The following is a 14,746-nucleotide window of genomic DNA, read 5'->3' on the forward strand; positions in this document are numbered from 1 at the left end:
ATTTAACCAAATACATCCAGCAGGTAAATGGCAAAAACCAGTTGTTTACCCCAGTTATTACTGACTTCTTGTGTCACCACATTGTGAAGTCTTTAAGAAATTCAGTCTTCCAGATGGATAAGACAAGTACAAGAAGGAAGATAGTAACACAAAGCGTCCATTAGAGACATATACTGTGTGGAAGAGGATCGATAGAATGTCCTCAGACATCAAGGATGGATAGAACTGAGGCCAGCTGGGATGAAGACAGGGCCTCGTAAAGAGTGGGAACTGCAGGAATTAGAGCATGAGGCAGTGCCAGGTCTCAGGAAGAGTTTTGGATCAGTTTGGTTGCAACACAAGGTCTCTGAAGGAGAACAGTGGGAGAAAAATTACACAGGCAGTCTGGGACAAGACCACAAAAGACCTCCAGATTTTGGAATCAAATCAGAGGGAGCTAAAGAGAGCTTTCTAGAATTTTTAGCAAGTAAGTGCTATAGACAAACACATTTTTTGGAGAATCCATCGATCATATTGTGTTGGACAGACGACAGTGGGGAAACTGGTCAGCAAAGGGGCATTGCAGATGTCTCGTTGAGGTGCCATTAAAACTCTATCTAGTAATGAGAACCTACTGTAGAGCACAGGGAACTCTACTCAATGCTCTGTGGTGACCTAAATGGGAAGGAAGTCCAAAAATGAGGGGATATATGTTTACGTATAGCTGATTCACTTTGCTGTACGGCAGAAACTAACACAGCATTGTAAAGCAACTCTACTCCAATAAAAATTAATTTAAAAAACAAAACAACTCGATCTAGAACTGGGTGGAGGTGGAGAGCACAGCTGAGAAACACAGTGAGATACAATCTCTAGGACTTAGACATGAAAGAAAAGTCTTAAAGAGGATCCAGGACTTAAAGTTTGCATTTGGAGGGTTTGAGGCTGAAAGATGTCTAGAATAACAAGAGGCTGGTAAATGGTTGAGAGATGATGGAGAGAAGTTTGGGATGCTGTTCTTTGGAAGTGCCAGCTAAGCATCTGATATAAAACTGGGAGACACGCTGCTCACCTGACATTCAACAAGGAGGCTGAGGTTTAGCATGCAAATTCAGGGCTGTTTTCAGAGGGGAGGAACTTGAAGCCATAAAATAAAAGAGGGCACCAAAAGAAAAGAGACAAGGTAGAATAGAAGAAGTTTCGGACTTTGGAACCCAGGAGCATCCTTTCTGCCTGGAGAAGAGAGACCAAACAAAGGGAATAGTCAGAAGGCAGGATGGGAGCAATAGAGGCATATCTGGAACTTTTCCAGATGTGGCAGAGTACAAAGATGAAAACAAGCGCAGTCAGAATTAAGACTTTTCCACAAATAACTTTTAAAATGTAGACAGTGGTAAATGCCTTTACAGAGAAAGCAATAAAATACTCTGAGCCTTGAGCAGAAAATAGGAGGGAAACGGGATGTTTTGAGAATGAGGCACTGCATTAGACTTAGAAAGATGGGAAGTTTTAGACATTCAGGTACTTGAAGACCGTCTTACATTACATGAGAGGGAACAGCATGACTTGCAATTAGGGAAGGAACAGGTTTGCACGAGAAGAGGAAGAAGTTGGATCTCACAGGAGTAGGGTTTTTTGAAGAAAAACTATGAGAAGTATGACCGTACAGCTTTACTTGAGATGCTTTCCATACTATCCTAAGATACAAACTTTATTCAACAGAAACTGGGGAGCCACGAAAGGTGGTGTTGAGCCTGCATACTGGAGTGATTCTCATTGGCTGTCCAATGCTGCATTGTTTCATCTACAAGGGTCTTCAGCCATTGAAATATAACTGTGCAGACATTCTCCTCCTTTTCTTTCTAATCTCAGCCTAAGCATGTTCGAATGACATTTGCAGGACTCAGTCTGGACAGCCGATTCCAGGCAGTCATTGGGATATTTATTTCAAATGTACTCACTTGGGCTGGTATTGTGCTAAAGCTGTCTACACCCAGGGTGACACTGAAGAGGCAGTTCCATAAACAGGCATAAGGCTGGCAAAAAGCCAGGGTAAGAAAATGCCTCCCTTTTCAATGTCAGACTCGTATTCAGTTTGCTCAGTTCAGTTCATCAAATTTTTATGTATACAGATATGTATGATAGCATACTGGCAACTGAGAGCCATATATTTTGACCAGAGTTCTGACACTCATTTCTGGCCATGTGATCTTGAGTAACTCACTTTGATTTGGTTTCTGCATGAGCAAAATTAAGGCTTTTCAACTAGGTTAGAGCGCTTCCCCCTGCAATCACACCCTCCTTCTTCCGAGTCTACCTTTGGCGTCCTTCTCAACATCTTCCTCACATCAGTCACTACAAATCAGTTAGAGATGAGATATGTCTACCATACTTGGCCTAAATTATCTATAATATTGAGTCCAAGTCCAATATTTGGATAATAACAACCTTATATACAGCCCTCTATAGAGCTGATAATAGCCCCATTTAGAAAATTAAAGCAGCATCTGGAAACAGGCCAAGGACAACTGCTTTGATCTGATCACCACTGCTTTTGCTGACAGCACCACCCTGCCCCTCTCCCTCCACTGACTTGCAGACAGGTTGACCATTCTGAATTCAACAGCTAGGTAATGTTATCTTGGAAATATATCCTGTGGCTCCCAACTCTCCAGCTGTGTAACCTTGAGAATTTGGAGCCTCAATTTCCTCGTCTGTAAAATGGGGCTACTGTGGGTCTCAGCAGGGCTGCCGTGAGGATTCGTGGGGGCTACAGAGAAAGCCCGGAGGTCGGCTTGTAACAAGAGCTCCACCATCACCGCTGCAAGTTACCATCCAACTTACGTTTCACGTACAGGCGGCCTATCACCTTAGCCGTTCCATATCTGTTGGACACTTCACACACATAGCTGCCTGAGTCTGAGGGGCGTGCATTCTCAATGAGCAGCCCAGTCACGGTCTTCTGGAACCTTCCAGAAAGTTCCAGGGGCATGTTGTCCTTCAGCCAGCGGTAATCTGGCTCGGGGTGGCCGAGCGCTTTGCAAGGCAACTCCACACGCTGCCCTGCCATGGCTTTGCGATGATCAAACCCATCCAGTATGGACGGGGCTGAGTTCGCTGGGTCTGCAGAAGAAAAGAAAAGCCTATTAGATATGAGTTAAAGTGGTCATTCAGAATCATAGGGCCTCGTGTATAATTCATATTCTATGTATCATTCCAACTATTGATACAGATCTTTAAGATTTTATATATATATATATGAACAGAAAAAAGCACTATTCATATAAATTTATTTTTCTCAGAATTTACAAAAGGTTGAAGCAGTTATATCCCTAAAGAAGACATACAAATGACTGATAAGCACATGGAAAGATGCTCAGTATCATTAGCCACTAGGGTAACACAAATTAAAACCACAGTGAGATACTACTTCATAGCCACTAGGATGGCTATAATAAAAAACACAAGCAATAGCAAGGGCTTGTGAGGATGTGGAGAAGAAACTAGAACCTTCATACATTGTTGATGGGAATGTAAAATGGTGCAGCCACTTTGGAAAACAGTTTGGTAGCTACTTAAAATGTTCAAACTTCAGTTTACTGTAAGGCCCCAAAAGCTCCACTCCCAGGTATCTACCCTAGACAAAGGAAAACCTATGTCCACTCAAAGACTTGTTCACAAACGTTCATAGCAGGATTACTCATAACAGCCAAAAAGCTGAAGTAATCCAAAGGACCATTGTTTAGTGGATGGATAAACAAAATGTGAATATACATACATACTATTCGGCAATACAAAAGAGTGAAACACTGACACGTGTTACAACATGAAAAAGCCTAGAAAGATTATGCTAAATGAAAGAAGGCAGATACAAAGCCATATACTGCAGGATTTGACTTAAATGAAATATGCAGAAAATGAAAATCAGTAGAGACAGATAGTAGATTAGTAGTTTCCCAGAGCTGGAATTGGAATTTACTGCAAATGGGCAGCAGGGATCTTTTTGGGTAGAAAATAATGTTCTAATATTAGATTATAACTCTATGTATTTACTAAAATCATTGAATTGTATACTTAAAATGAGTGAAGCTTATGGTTGGTAAATTAAATCTCAATAAAACTATTTTACAAAAAAAGGAATGGGACATTTCTTTTACATTTAAGTGATGCTTGATACGTGCTCTCATGGAGACATTTGGTCAGACATAGACTTAGTACAACCACACAACATTGGATTTAATTTCCATCTCCGTGTCTTCAAACTTTTTATCTACATCTTTAAAAACCAGTTTTTATCACAAAAATTTGCAAACTCACACAAAACAAGAGAAAATGATATAATGTGTCCTATATAGTCATCACCCAGATACAACAGGCATCACAATATTTCTATCCTCCTTCTGTTTATTTCTCTATAGCCTTTGCTTTTGGTGCCAACATGCTTGAGTCAAGTCATAAAACCTATGTTATCTAGAATGCTTCTCTGATGAAAATAAGAGTTTTCATGTATAACCACAATGTCAGTATCACACAAGAGTAATAACAGCCTCTTGGTATCACCTATCATCTACTCCACATTCATTGTTTCATAATGAGATAAAAAGTCATATTATTATTCCTGTTTTTATAATTGAGCTAATCAAATCAGGATTGTTTTACAGTTAACATTTTGTTGTTATGTCTCCTTTTCAAATGTTTTTCCAGCTTTATTGAGGTATAACTGGCAAAAATTGTATACACTTAAGGTGTAAAATGTGATGCTTTCAGATAAATATATTTTGTGAAATGATCACCAAACTCAAGCTAATTAGCATTTATTGCCTCACATGGTTACCCTTTTTTCCTTTTCATTCCCCTTCCTTCCTCCCCTCCACCAACTACCCATTTGTTCTCTGTGCTGATGAGTCTGTTTTGTTATGTTTATTCATTTGTTGTTTTAGATTCCACACATAAGTGAAATCATATAGTACAATATTTGTCTTTCTCTCTCTGACTTATTTCACTCAGCATAATACCCTCTATGTCCACCGATGTTTTCACAGATGGCAAGATTTCATTTTTTAGGACTAAATAATATTTCATTGTATATTTATAGCACATCTTCTTTATCCATTCATCTACTGATGTACACTTAGGTTGCTTCCATATCTTAGTTATTGTAAATAATGTTGCAATGAATATAGGGGTGCATATACCTTTTCAAATTAGTGTTTTTGTTTTCTTCAAATACCCAGAAGTGGAACTGCTGGATCATATGGTAGTTCTATTTTTAATTATTTGAAAAGTTCCATACTGTTTTCCATAGTGGCTGTTCAGTGCATGAGGGTTCATTTTTTTGCACATCCTTGCCAACACTTTTTATTTGTGGACTTTTTGATAATAGCGATTCTGAGAGATGTGTACTGATATCTCACCGTAGTTTTGATTTGCACTTCCCTGATAATGAGTGATGTTCAGCATCTTTTCGTATGTCTGTTGGCCATCTGTATGTCTTCCTTGGGAAAAAAAAAATGTCTATTCAGGTCTTCTACCCATTTTTTATTTTGTTTTGTTTTTTGGGGTTTTTTTGCGTTATGTGGGCCTCTCACTGTTGTGGCCTCTCCCGCTGCGGAGCACAGGCTCCGTATGCACAGGCTCCACGGCCATGGCTCATGGGCCCAGCTGCTCCACGGCATGTGGGATCTTCCCGGACTGGGGCACGAACCCGTGTCCCCTGCATCGGCAGGTGGACTCTCACCACTGTGCCACCAGGGAAGCCCTACCCATTTTTTAATTAGGTTTTTTTTTTTTTTTGATGTTGAGTTGTATGAGTTCTTTGCATATTTTGGATATTAACCCCTTATCAGATATACCATTTGCAAATATATTCTTCCATTCAGCAACCTTCTCATTTTGTTGATAGTTTTCTTCACTGCACAAAAGCTTTTTAGTTTCATGTATTCCCATATATTTATTTTTTTGCTTTTGTTTCCCTTGCCTGAGGAGATAGATCTAAAAAAATATTGCTAAGACCAATGTCAAAGAATGTACTGCCTATGTTTTCTTCTATGAGTTTTACAGTTTCAGGACTTAAGTTTAGGTCTTTAATCCATTTTGAATTTACTTTTGTATATGGTGTGAAAGAGTAGTCCAGTTTGATTCTTTTGCCTGTAGGTATCCAGTTTTCCCAACATCATTTATCAAAGAGGCTATCTTTTACCCGTTTTATATTCTTGCCACCTTTGTCATAGATTAATTGGTCATAGAAGTATGGGTTCATTTCTGGCCTCCCTATTCTGTTCCATTGATCTATGTGTCTGTTTTTGCATCAGTACCATACTGTTTTGATGACTGTAGTTCTGTAATATAGTTTGAAATCAGGGAGCATGATATGCCTCCAGCTTTGTTCTTCTTCCTTAGGATTGTCTAGACTATTCAGAGTTTCTTTGGTTTCCATAAAATTTTAGAATTATTTGTTCTAGATATGTTAAATGCCATTGGTAATTTGATATGAATTGCAACGATTCTGTAGATTGCCATGGGGAACATGGCCATTTTAATCATATTTATTCTTCTGAGACATAAGCATGTTGTGTCTTTCCATTTGTTTGTGTCATCTTCAATTTCTTTCATCAACGTCTTCTGGGTTTTGGAATACAAGTCTTTTACCTCCTTGGTTAGATTTATTCCTAGGTATTTTTTTTCTCGATGCACTTGTAAATGGGATTGTTTTCTTAATTTCTCTTTCTAATAGTTTGTTATTACATGTATAGAAATGCAAGAAATTTCTGTATTTTAATTCTGTATCCTGTAACTTTACCAAATTTTTTGTATGAGTTCTAGTAGTTTTTTGGTGGCATCTTTAGGATTTTTCTGTATATAGTATCATGTCATCTGCAAACAGTGATAGTTTTACTTTTTCCTTTCCAATTTGCATTACTTTTATTTCTTTTCTTGTCTGATTTCTGTGGCTTGGACTTCCAGTTCTATGTTGAATGAAAGAGTGAGTTTGAATATTTTTGTCTTGTTTCTAATCTTAGAGGAAATGCTTTCAGCTTTTCAGTGTTGAGTATGGTGTTAGCTGTGGGCTTGCCATATATATGTTGAGGTATGTTCTCTCTATACTCACTTTGTTGAGAGGGTTTTTTTTTAATTTATTTTTGGCTGCATTGGGTCTTCATTGCTATGTGCGGGCTTTCTCTAGTTGCAGTGAGTGGGGGCTACTCTTCATTGTGGTGCATTGGCTTCTCATTGTGGTGGCTTCTCTTGTTGTGGAGCACAGGCTCTAGGTGCTCAGGCTTCAGTAGTTATGGCATGAGGATGCAGTAGTTGTGGCTCATGGGCTGTAGAGCGCAGGCTCAGTAGTTGTGGCACATGGGTTTAGTTGCTCCACGGCACATGGGATCTTCCTGGACCAGGGCTCAAACCCATGATCCCTGTGTTGGCAGGCGGATTCTTAACCACTGCACCACCAGGAAAGACCCAAGAGGTTTTTTTTTTATCATAAATGAATATTAAATTTTTTCAAAAGCTTTTTCTGCCTCTACTGATATAATCATATGATTTTGATTCTTCAATTTGTTAACATAGTGTGTCACATTGATTGATTTGTGTATACTGAACTATTCTTGTATCCCAGGGATAAATCCCATGGATCATGGTGTATGTCTCTTAATGTATTGTTGAATTCAGTTTGTGCTAATATTTTATTGAGGATTTTTGCAATATTCATTCTTGATGTTGGCCTATAATTGTGTGGTGTGTGTGGTGTCTTTGTCTGGTTTTGGTATCTGAGTGATTGGGTGATTCTGGCATCACAGAATGAGTTCGGAGGCATTTCTTCCTATTCAAATTTGGAATAGTTTGAGAAGGATTGGCTCTTCTTTAAATGTTTGGTAGAATTCAACTGGGAAGTTGTCTGGTCCTGGAACTTTGTTTGTTGAAAGTTTTTTTGTTTGTTTGTTTGTTTTTTTACTGATTGATTTCATTAATGGTAATCAGTCTGTTTAGATTTCCTATTTCTTCCTGATTCAGTCTTGGGAGATTGTACATTTCTAGGAATTTATCCATTTCTTCTAGATTGTCCATTTTATTGGTGTATAATTGTGGTAATCTCTTATGATCCTTTGTATTTCTGTGGTGTTGGTTGTAACTTTTCCCCACTTATTTATGACTTTATTTATTTGGAACATCTCTCTTTTGTTCTTGATGAGTCTGGCTAAAATTTTATATATTTTTTTAATCTTTTCAAAGAACTAGCCCTTACTTTTATTGATTTTTTCTATTTTTTTAGTTTCTGTTGCATTTGTTTCTGCTCTGATCTTTATAATCTCTTTCCTTCTACTAACTTTGGTTTTGTTTTTTTTTTTCTTTTTTCTAGTTCCTCTAGTATAAAGTTAGGTTGTTTATTTGAGATTTTTCTTATTTCTTGAGGTAGGCTTGCATCACTATAAACTTCCCTCTTAGAACTGCTTTTGCTGTATCTCATAGATTTTGGATTGTGTGTTTTTGTTTTTGTGTGTATTCAGATATTTTAAAATTTCCTCTTTGGTTTCTTTAGTGACCCATTGGTTGTTTAGTAGCACATTGTTTAGCTGCCACGTGTTTGTGATTTTTGCAGTTTTTTTCTCTTGTAGTTGATTTGTAGTCTCATATTCTTGTGGTTGGAAATGATGCTTGATATGATTTCAATCTTAAATTTACTGAGACTTGTTTTTGTGGCCTAGCGTGTGATCTTTCCTGAAGCCCATCTGATCTAATGTTTCATTTAAGGTGAATCTTTCCTTATGGATTTTCTGTTTGGATGATCTGTCCATTGATGTAAGAGGGGTATTTAAGTCCCCTACTATTATTGTGTTGCTCTCAATTTCTCCCTTTAAATTTGTTAATATTTGCTTTATATATTTAGGGGATTTTATACTGGATGCATAGATTCAATTGTTATATCTTCTTTTTGGATTGATCTCTTTATCATTTTGTAATGTCCTTCTTTGTCCCTTTCAGTCTGTGTGTGTCTTTAGATCTGAAGTGCGTCTCTTGCTGGCAGCATATATATGGGTCTTGTTTTTTTTGGTTTTTGTTTTTTTTTCATTCAGCTACTCTATGTCTTTTGATTAGTTATGTACTTATTCCCATTTGTTAATTGTTTTCTGGTTGTTTTGTAGTTCTTTTTTGTTCCTTTCTTCTTTTTATGCTCTATTCCCTTGTGACTTGGTAACTATCTTTAGTGTTATGTTTGGATTCCTTTCTCTTTTTTGTGTATCTATTATAGATTTTTGGTTTGTGGTCACCAAATAGATATCTATCTATCTATCTACATATATATATATATATATGTGTGTGTATATATATATACACACACATATATATATGATTATTTTAAGTTGATGATCTCTTAAGTTTGAACATATTCTAACAACCCTGCATTTTTAGCAATGCTTAACATATATGACTTTGTATTTTATGTCTTTTTGTTTTGTGTATCCCTTAACTACTTATTGTAGATATAAATCATTTTATTGCTTCTATCTTTTAACCTTTTTACTTGCTTTATAAGTAGCTGATCTACTATCTTTACTGTATGTTTGCCTTTACCAATGAGATTTTTCTTTCATAATTTTCATGTTTCTAGGTGCAGTACATTCTTTCTTGCTTAGAGAAGTCCCCTTATCATTCCTTGTAAAATGGGTTTACTGGTGGGTGCTGAAATCTTTCACCTTTTGCTTGTCTAAAGCTCTCTACCTCTCCTTTTGTGGAGTGTTCTTGATTTTTTTCCTTTCATCACTTTAAATATATAATGCCACTCCTCTCTGGCCTGCAAAGTTTCTTCTGAAAAGTGAGCTGACAGTCATCTGGGAGTTCCTTTGTACTTAATTAATTTCTTTTCTGTTGCTATGTTTAAGTTTCTCTCTTTATCTTTAATTTTTGCCATTTTAACTGCAATGTGTCTTGGTATGGATCTCTTTGGTTCACCTTGTTTGAGATTCTCTGTGCTTCCTGGACCTAGATATTTGTTTACTTTCCCTGGATAGGAAAGTTGTCAGCTATTATTTCTTCAAAGAAGTTGCCTTCCCCATTCTCTCTCTCTCCTCTTTATGAAGCCCATGTAATGTGAACGTTAGTATGCTTGATGTTGTCTTGGAGGCCTCAGACTGTCCTCATTTTTTAAATTCTTTTTTCTTTTTTCAGTTCAGCTTGAGCAATTTCCATTACTGTCTTCCAGTTTGCTAATCATCTAATCTACTACTGATTCCTTCTAGTGTATTGTTATTTCAGTTATTGTATTCTTCAGCTCTGCTTGGTTCTAACTCTTTGTTAGACTTCTCACTGTGTTCATCCATTCTTTTCTTGAGTTTATTGAGCATTTTTATGATCATTACCTTGAACTCTTTATTGGGTAGATTGTTATCTCCACTGCACTTAGTTCTTCTTCTGGCATTTTATCTTGTTCTTTTGTGTGCAATATATTCCTCAGTTGCCTCATGTTGTCTAATTCTCTGTTTTTATTTCTATGTATTAAGTAGGTCAGTTACATTTCCTGATCTTGGAGAAGTGGCCTTATACAGGAAACATCCTATGGGTCCCAGCAGCACACTCTTCTCTGGTCACCAGAGGTATATGCTCTAAGGGTGCCCTTATGTGGGCTGCATGCACCCTTCTGTTGTAGTTGAGCCCACTACTGTGGGAGTGCTGGTAGGCAGGGCTGGACCCCAGCCTGGTTGGCTGGCAGGCCCTGCCTCATGCAGAGGTTGCTGCCCCACTAATGGGTGGGGCTGGGTCTCCATGCAGCAGGCTGCTAGCCTGGGTCGGGGAGTGCAAGGTGTGCTGCCAACTGGTCCATGGGTAGGTAAGCCTCCAATGCTACTAGGTGAGAGAGAGGACTCTAAACAGGCACTTGCCAGAACTAGTGTCCTCATGGTACAATGAGCTCTCCAAAATTGCTGCCACCAGCATCTCCCCAGGGGGAGTCCCAGTTGCTTAGTGCCTCTGCAGGAGGCTCTCCAAGATCAGCAAGTGAGTCTGACCCAGGCTCTTTTCAAATTACTGCCTCTGCACTGGGTATCAGAGTGTGTGAGATTTTGTATGAGCCCTTTGAGAGTTCTATTTCCCTCAGCCCTCTTGTTCTGCTGTATACAAGCCCCACTGGCTTTCAAAGACAGACAGTCTGGGGATTCATCTTCCTGATGCAGGACCTCCAGGCTAGGAAGCCTGATGTGGGGCTCAGACTCTTCACTCCTTGGGGAGAACCTCTGCAATTGTGATTCTCCTTCCTTGTGGGTTGCCTATCCAGAGGTGTGATCTTGACTATATCACGTCTCTGCCCTTCTTACCTGCTCACTGTGGTTCCTTCTTTATCTCTTTAATTGTGGAAAACTAGTCTTCAGGTCATTCTCATCAACAGTTTCTCTGCAAATAGTTCTAATTTTGGTGTGCCCATAGCAAGAGGTAGCTCAGGGTCTTCCTACTCTGCCATCTTGGCCACACCCCCTTACCAGTGATCTTAGTTGTTATGGCTCTTGATTCTCTTTTAATTCAGATAAGACTCTCCTTCTATTTCCTTTCATGTCTTTGACTCATTGAAGAAACCAGGTGAGTTATCTTACAAGAAATCTCACATTTTGAATTTCTTTCTTCATGGTGTCATTTAACCTGTTCCTCTATTGCCGTTTTCCTTATAACTGGAATTTAGTTGTAAAGGATAGTCTAGATCAAGTTCAACCGTTTTTCTTTCCCTTTGCATCTATATAACATGTTGCTTTCCCACACTCAGTGAGACTAAATTGATCAGAAAATTCAGATGATAATGTTTGTCTGAATTAAGTTATTTATTAAGGGTTGAAAATGGCAATTTTAAAATTTCTGTTTTCTTTCACATTCAATAGATGTAATTATTCTGTAAATAAGAACTTTTCTCCCTGAACTAGGGTTATTTGGTTATCTTGAAATACAGTAGTTACAAGAAAAACAGGAAGAAATTTTGTTGTTATCTTTAATGACTAATTATCAAAATCAAGAGTTGGTGTCTGCCTTAGTTACCTCTAAGTAGATTAATAAGTTTCTTATTATTGCTTTTGTTATTATTAAATGTCTATGTATGTGTGCACATGTAAGTATATATGTAAATGATTATGCAAGCATATATATGTACATATGTGTGTTATATATACACACATGTGTGTATGTGTGTGTGTGTGTGTGTGTGTGTGTGTGTATATATATATATATATATATATATATACACATACATATATATATGCATACATACAATTGTGACAAGACCCCTTTTATGTTCCAGGCTCATCTTATATGTTTCCTGTCCCAGACCAAGAATCCATTGTTCTTTCAAGGAAACATGGTCCCTGTTATTGGGGAATAATATTTAAAGAAGACTAGATCTAGGTGGTAGAGGTGCTTGTTGCTCTTCGTTGCCCACTGCCCACTGAAAAGGGAAAGAACTTGGAATCACATATTAAAAAAAATATCAAGTGTGTACTGATACTTTCTATTGGATATTTCATGAATTTTATTAATTCTTTGGTTTTCTATTTTTATCTTTTCTGTTACACTGAAAATCTTGGTTCCAAATAAAAATAATATAAACATAGTTAATTTTCCCTCTGTTATAGTATCTTATAGGATGAAATTCTTCTAGGGCCTCCCATACTACTGAGCCTTCTCTCTCTGTTTAGTGTTCCACTCTGGCTCAGTTTGATTCCTAAATCCACCAGTTTCCCTCAGGGTGAGATTCTGTTCTTCTGAAAGTAGTATTTGCTAAATATTTCTGAGATCTGCAAGGAGTTAGGCTACTACCAAGCTAAGTGATATCATGGCCCTTTTGCATTCAGCTTCAACTCAGAGGTTGTGTAGGTCTATCAAATTGTTGTGAATATTCTTGGACACATTTTAGGTTTCCATTCAAGAGATGGTCCTCTTCTATTTTTTATTTTTTTTAAATTTATTTTTGGCTGTGTTGGGTCTTCATTGCTGTGCACAGGCTTTCTCTAGCTGCAGCGAGAGGGGGCTTCTCTTCATTGTGGTACATGGGCTTCTCATTGCCGTGGCTTCTCTTATTGAGGAGCATGGGCTCTAGGCGTGTGGGCTTCAGTAGTTGTGGCACGTGGGCTCAGTAGTTGTGGCTCATGGGCTCTAGAGCGCAGGCTCAGTAGTTGTGACGCATGGACTTAGTTGCTCCGCGGCATGTGGGATCGTCCTAGACCAGGGCTTGAACCTGTGTCCCCTGCATTGGCAGGTGGATTCTTAACCACTGCACCACCAGGGAAGTTCCCGTCCTCTGCTTTTTGGAGATGAGCATTTGCTGGCAACTTTGCAGTTCTGTGACTATATAGTAATCCCAGTAACTCTTCCCTTTTCACTATCCATCACCTCTTGTTACACTGCTGCTCTTCTTATGCTGGTCCTATTGTTGTCAGTAGTTTGTCCATAGCCCCCCACAATTAAGAGTTTCTGGGGAATCCCCATCACCTAATTTTGTTGATGTCATCCACGTGCTTTTTCTTTTGTCATCCTATTGCATCTGTTTCGGCTTCAGGAGAAGTTTGGAGTCGTTAAAAACCTTGTTACTGACATGGCCCCGCCATGATCCAAACCCCATGTGTATATTTTTAAATGAATTTAAATCTAATTTAAAATAAAATTAATTTCTCTTTGCCTTCAAAGCTTAGAACTCTAGAACAATAATCTGCACTCAGTGTCTATGTTCTCATCTTCTAGCACTGACAATCTCCTCCCTCAACTACTTTATTAAAATGTCTGTGACCCAAAAGTCATAAGCGTAATTCACCACATGCAGCAGACTCTCTTATGAGCCTTTTGATTATGTGTGACTCTGTTGACTTCTCCCTTCTTGCAAATACCACCTTTAACCCCGAACGTTTGGTCTTATTCCCTCTCTTCTGCTGGCATCTGAGTGTATGGTATTCCTTCACTAGATTCTGCCCTGATGTTCCTCACTTATCTGCACAAATGCTCATGAGGCGATCTCGTGGACGCTCATCACTTCCATGGTGACCCAATGCTAATGAGTCCTGCTGCCTATTTTTGAAACATCAGCAAAACATGCTTAAAAAAAATTAAAAATAAATAACCTTGGGATTAAGAAAAGCAAATTTGCCTTTCCCACTCTGAGAGTTAAATTTGAAAATCAGTACTTACTGATTTAGAGTAGAGATAAACAAGGTTACCTTTTCAGGCTTTCTCTCTTTTTAGGTTTCTCTTTAGAGAAAAATGGGCTCCCAGATTATCATCACTTAATTCACATTCTTTCGATGGAGAAATGTTTATTTGCTTCTTTTGCTAAGCTCAGTCTCATACCCAGATCCATGCCACCCCCAGAGACTGCTCCTTTCTTAACTCAATATTGTCATAAAGAAGTTCCTCTTCAATGCAAACAAGACCTTTCCTAAGATATTCTGAACATGTGGACGATTGTGTTGTCATTAAAGCTACCATGGAATAGATGACAGATGCCATTCATTTTCTAATTCATTTTCTCTACATTTTTGGAAAAAGCGAGCATATTTTTACTGTAATGATTATTCTTGCCCTTAAAAGAGGCAACAAGACATAACTATAATACAAGGGATAAAGTATCAATTGACATGAAAAAGAAGAGGTAAAAAAAAAGTATTTTCAAGTTCAGAGGAAAAATCAATGAATTATGACTTACATTTGTTCTACACCTGAAGAGACAGGTGGGCTTTGGCTATTTTAAGGATGTGAATGGGAAAGAGGAATCCAGATAGAACATTATCAAGGGCAGTAAGTGGGT

At 38.1% G+C, this 14,746-nt stretch overlaps 1 protein-coding gene across 1 annotated transcript in view; it reads right to left on the bottom strand.

The window, feature by feature from the left end:
• The window catches only part of DSCAM (DS cell adhesion molecule), a gene marked incomplete at its 5' end in the record, with an annotated part of 743,298 nt that overhangs the window by 323,603 nt on the left and 404,949 nt on the right, over window positions 1-14,746 (bottom strand). The window contains one exon of the mRNA XM_060149089.1: window positions 2,824-3,102. Within this exon, the coding sequence (XP_060005072.1) occupies window positions 2,824-3,102 (279 nt within the window). The remainder of the gene's footprint in view (window positions 1-2,823; window positions 3,103-14,746) is intronic.

The sequence above is a fragment of the Lagenorhynchus albirostris genome, chromosome 5 (assembly GCF_949774975.1).
Source record: "Lagenorhynchus albirostris chromosome 5, mLagAlb1.1, whole genome shotgun sequence".
Classification (NCBI taxonomy): domain Eukaryota; kingdom Metazoa; phylum Chordata; class Mammalia; order Artiodactyla; family Delphinidae; genus Lagenorhynchus; species Lagenorhynchus albirostris.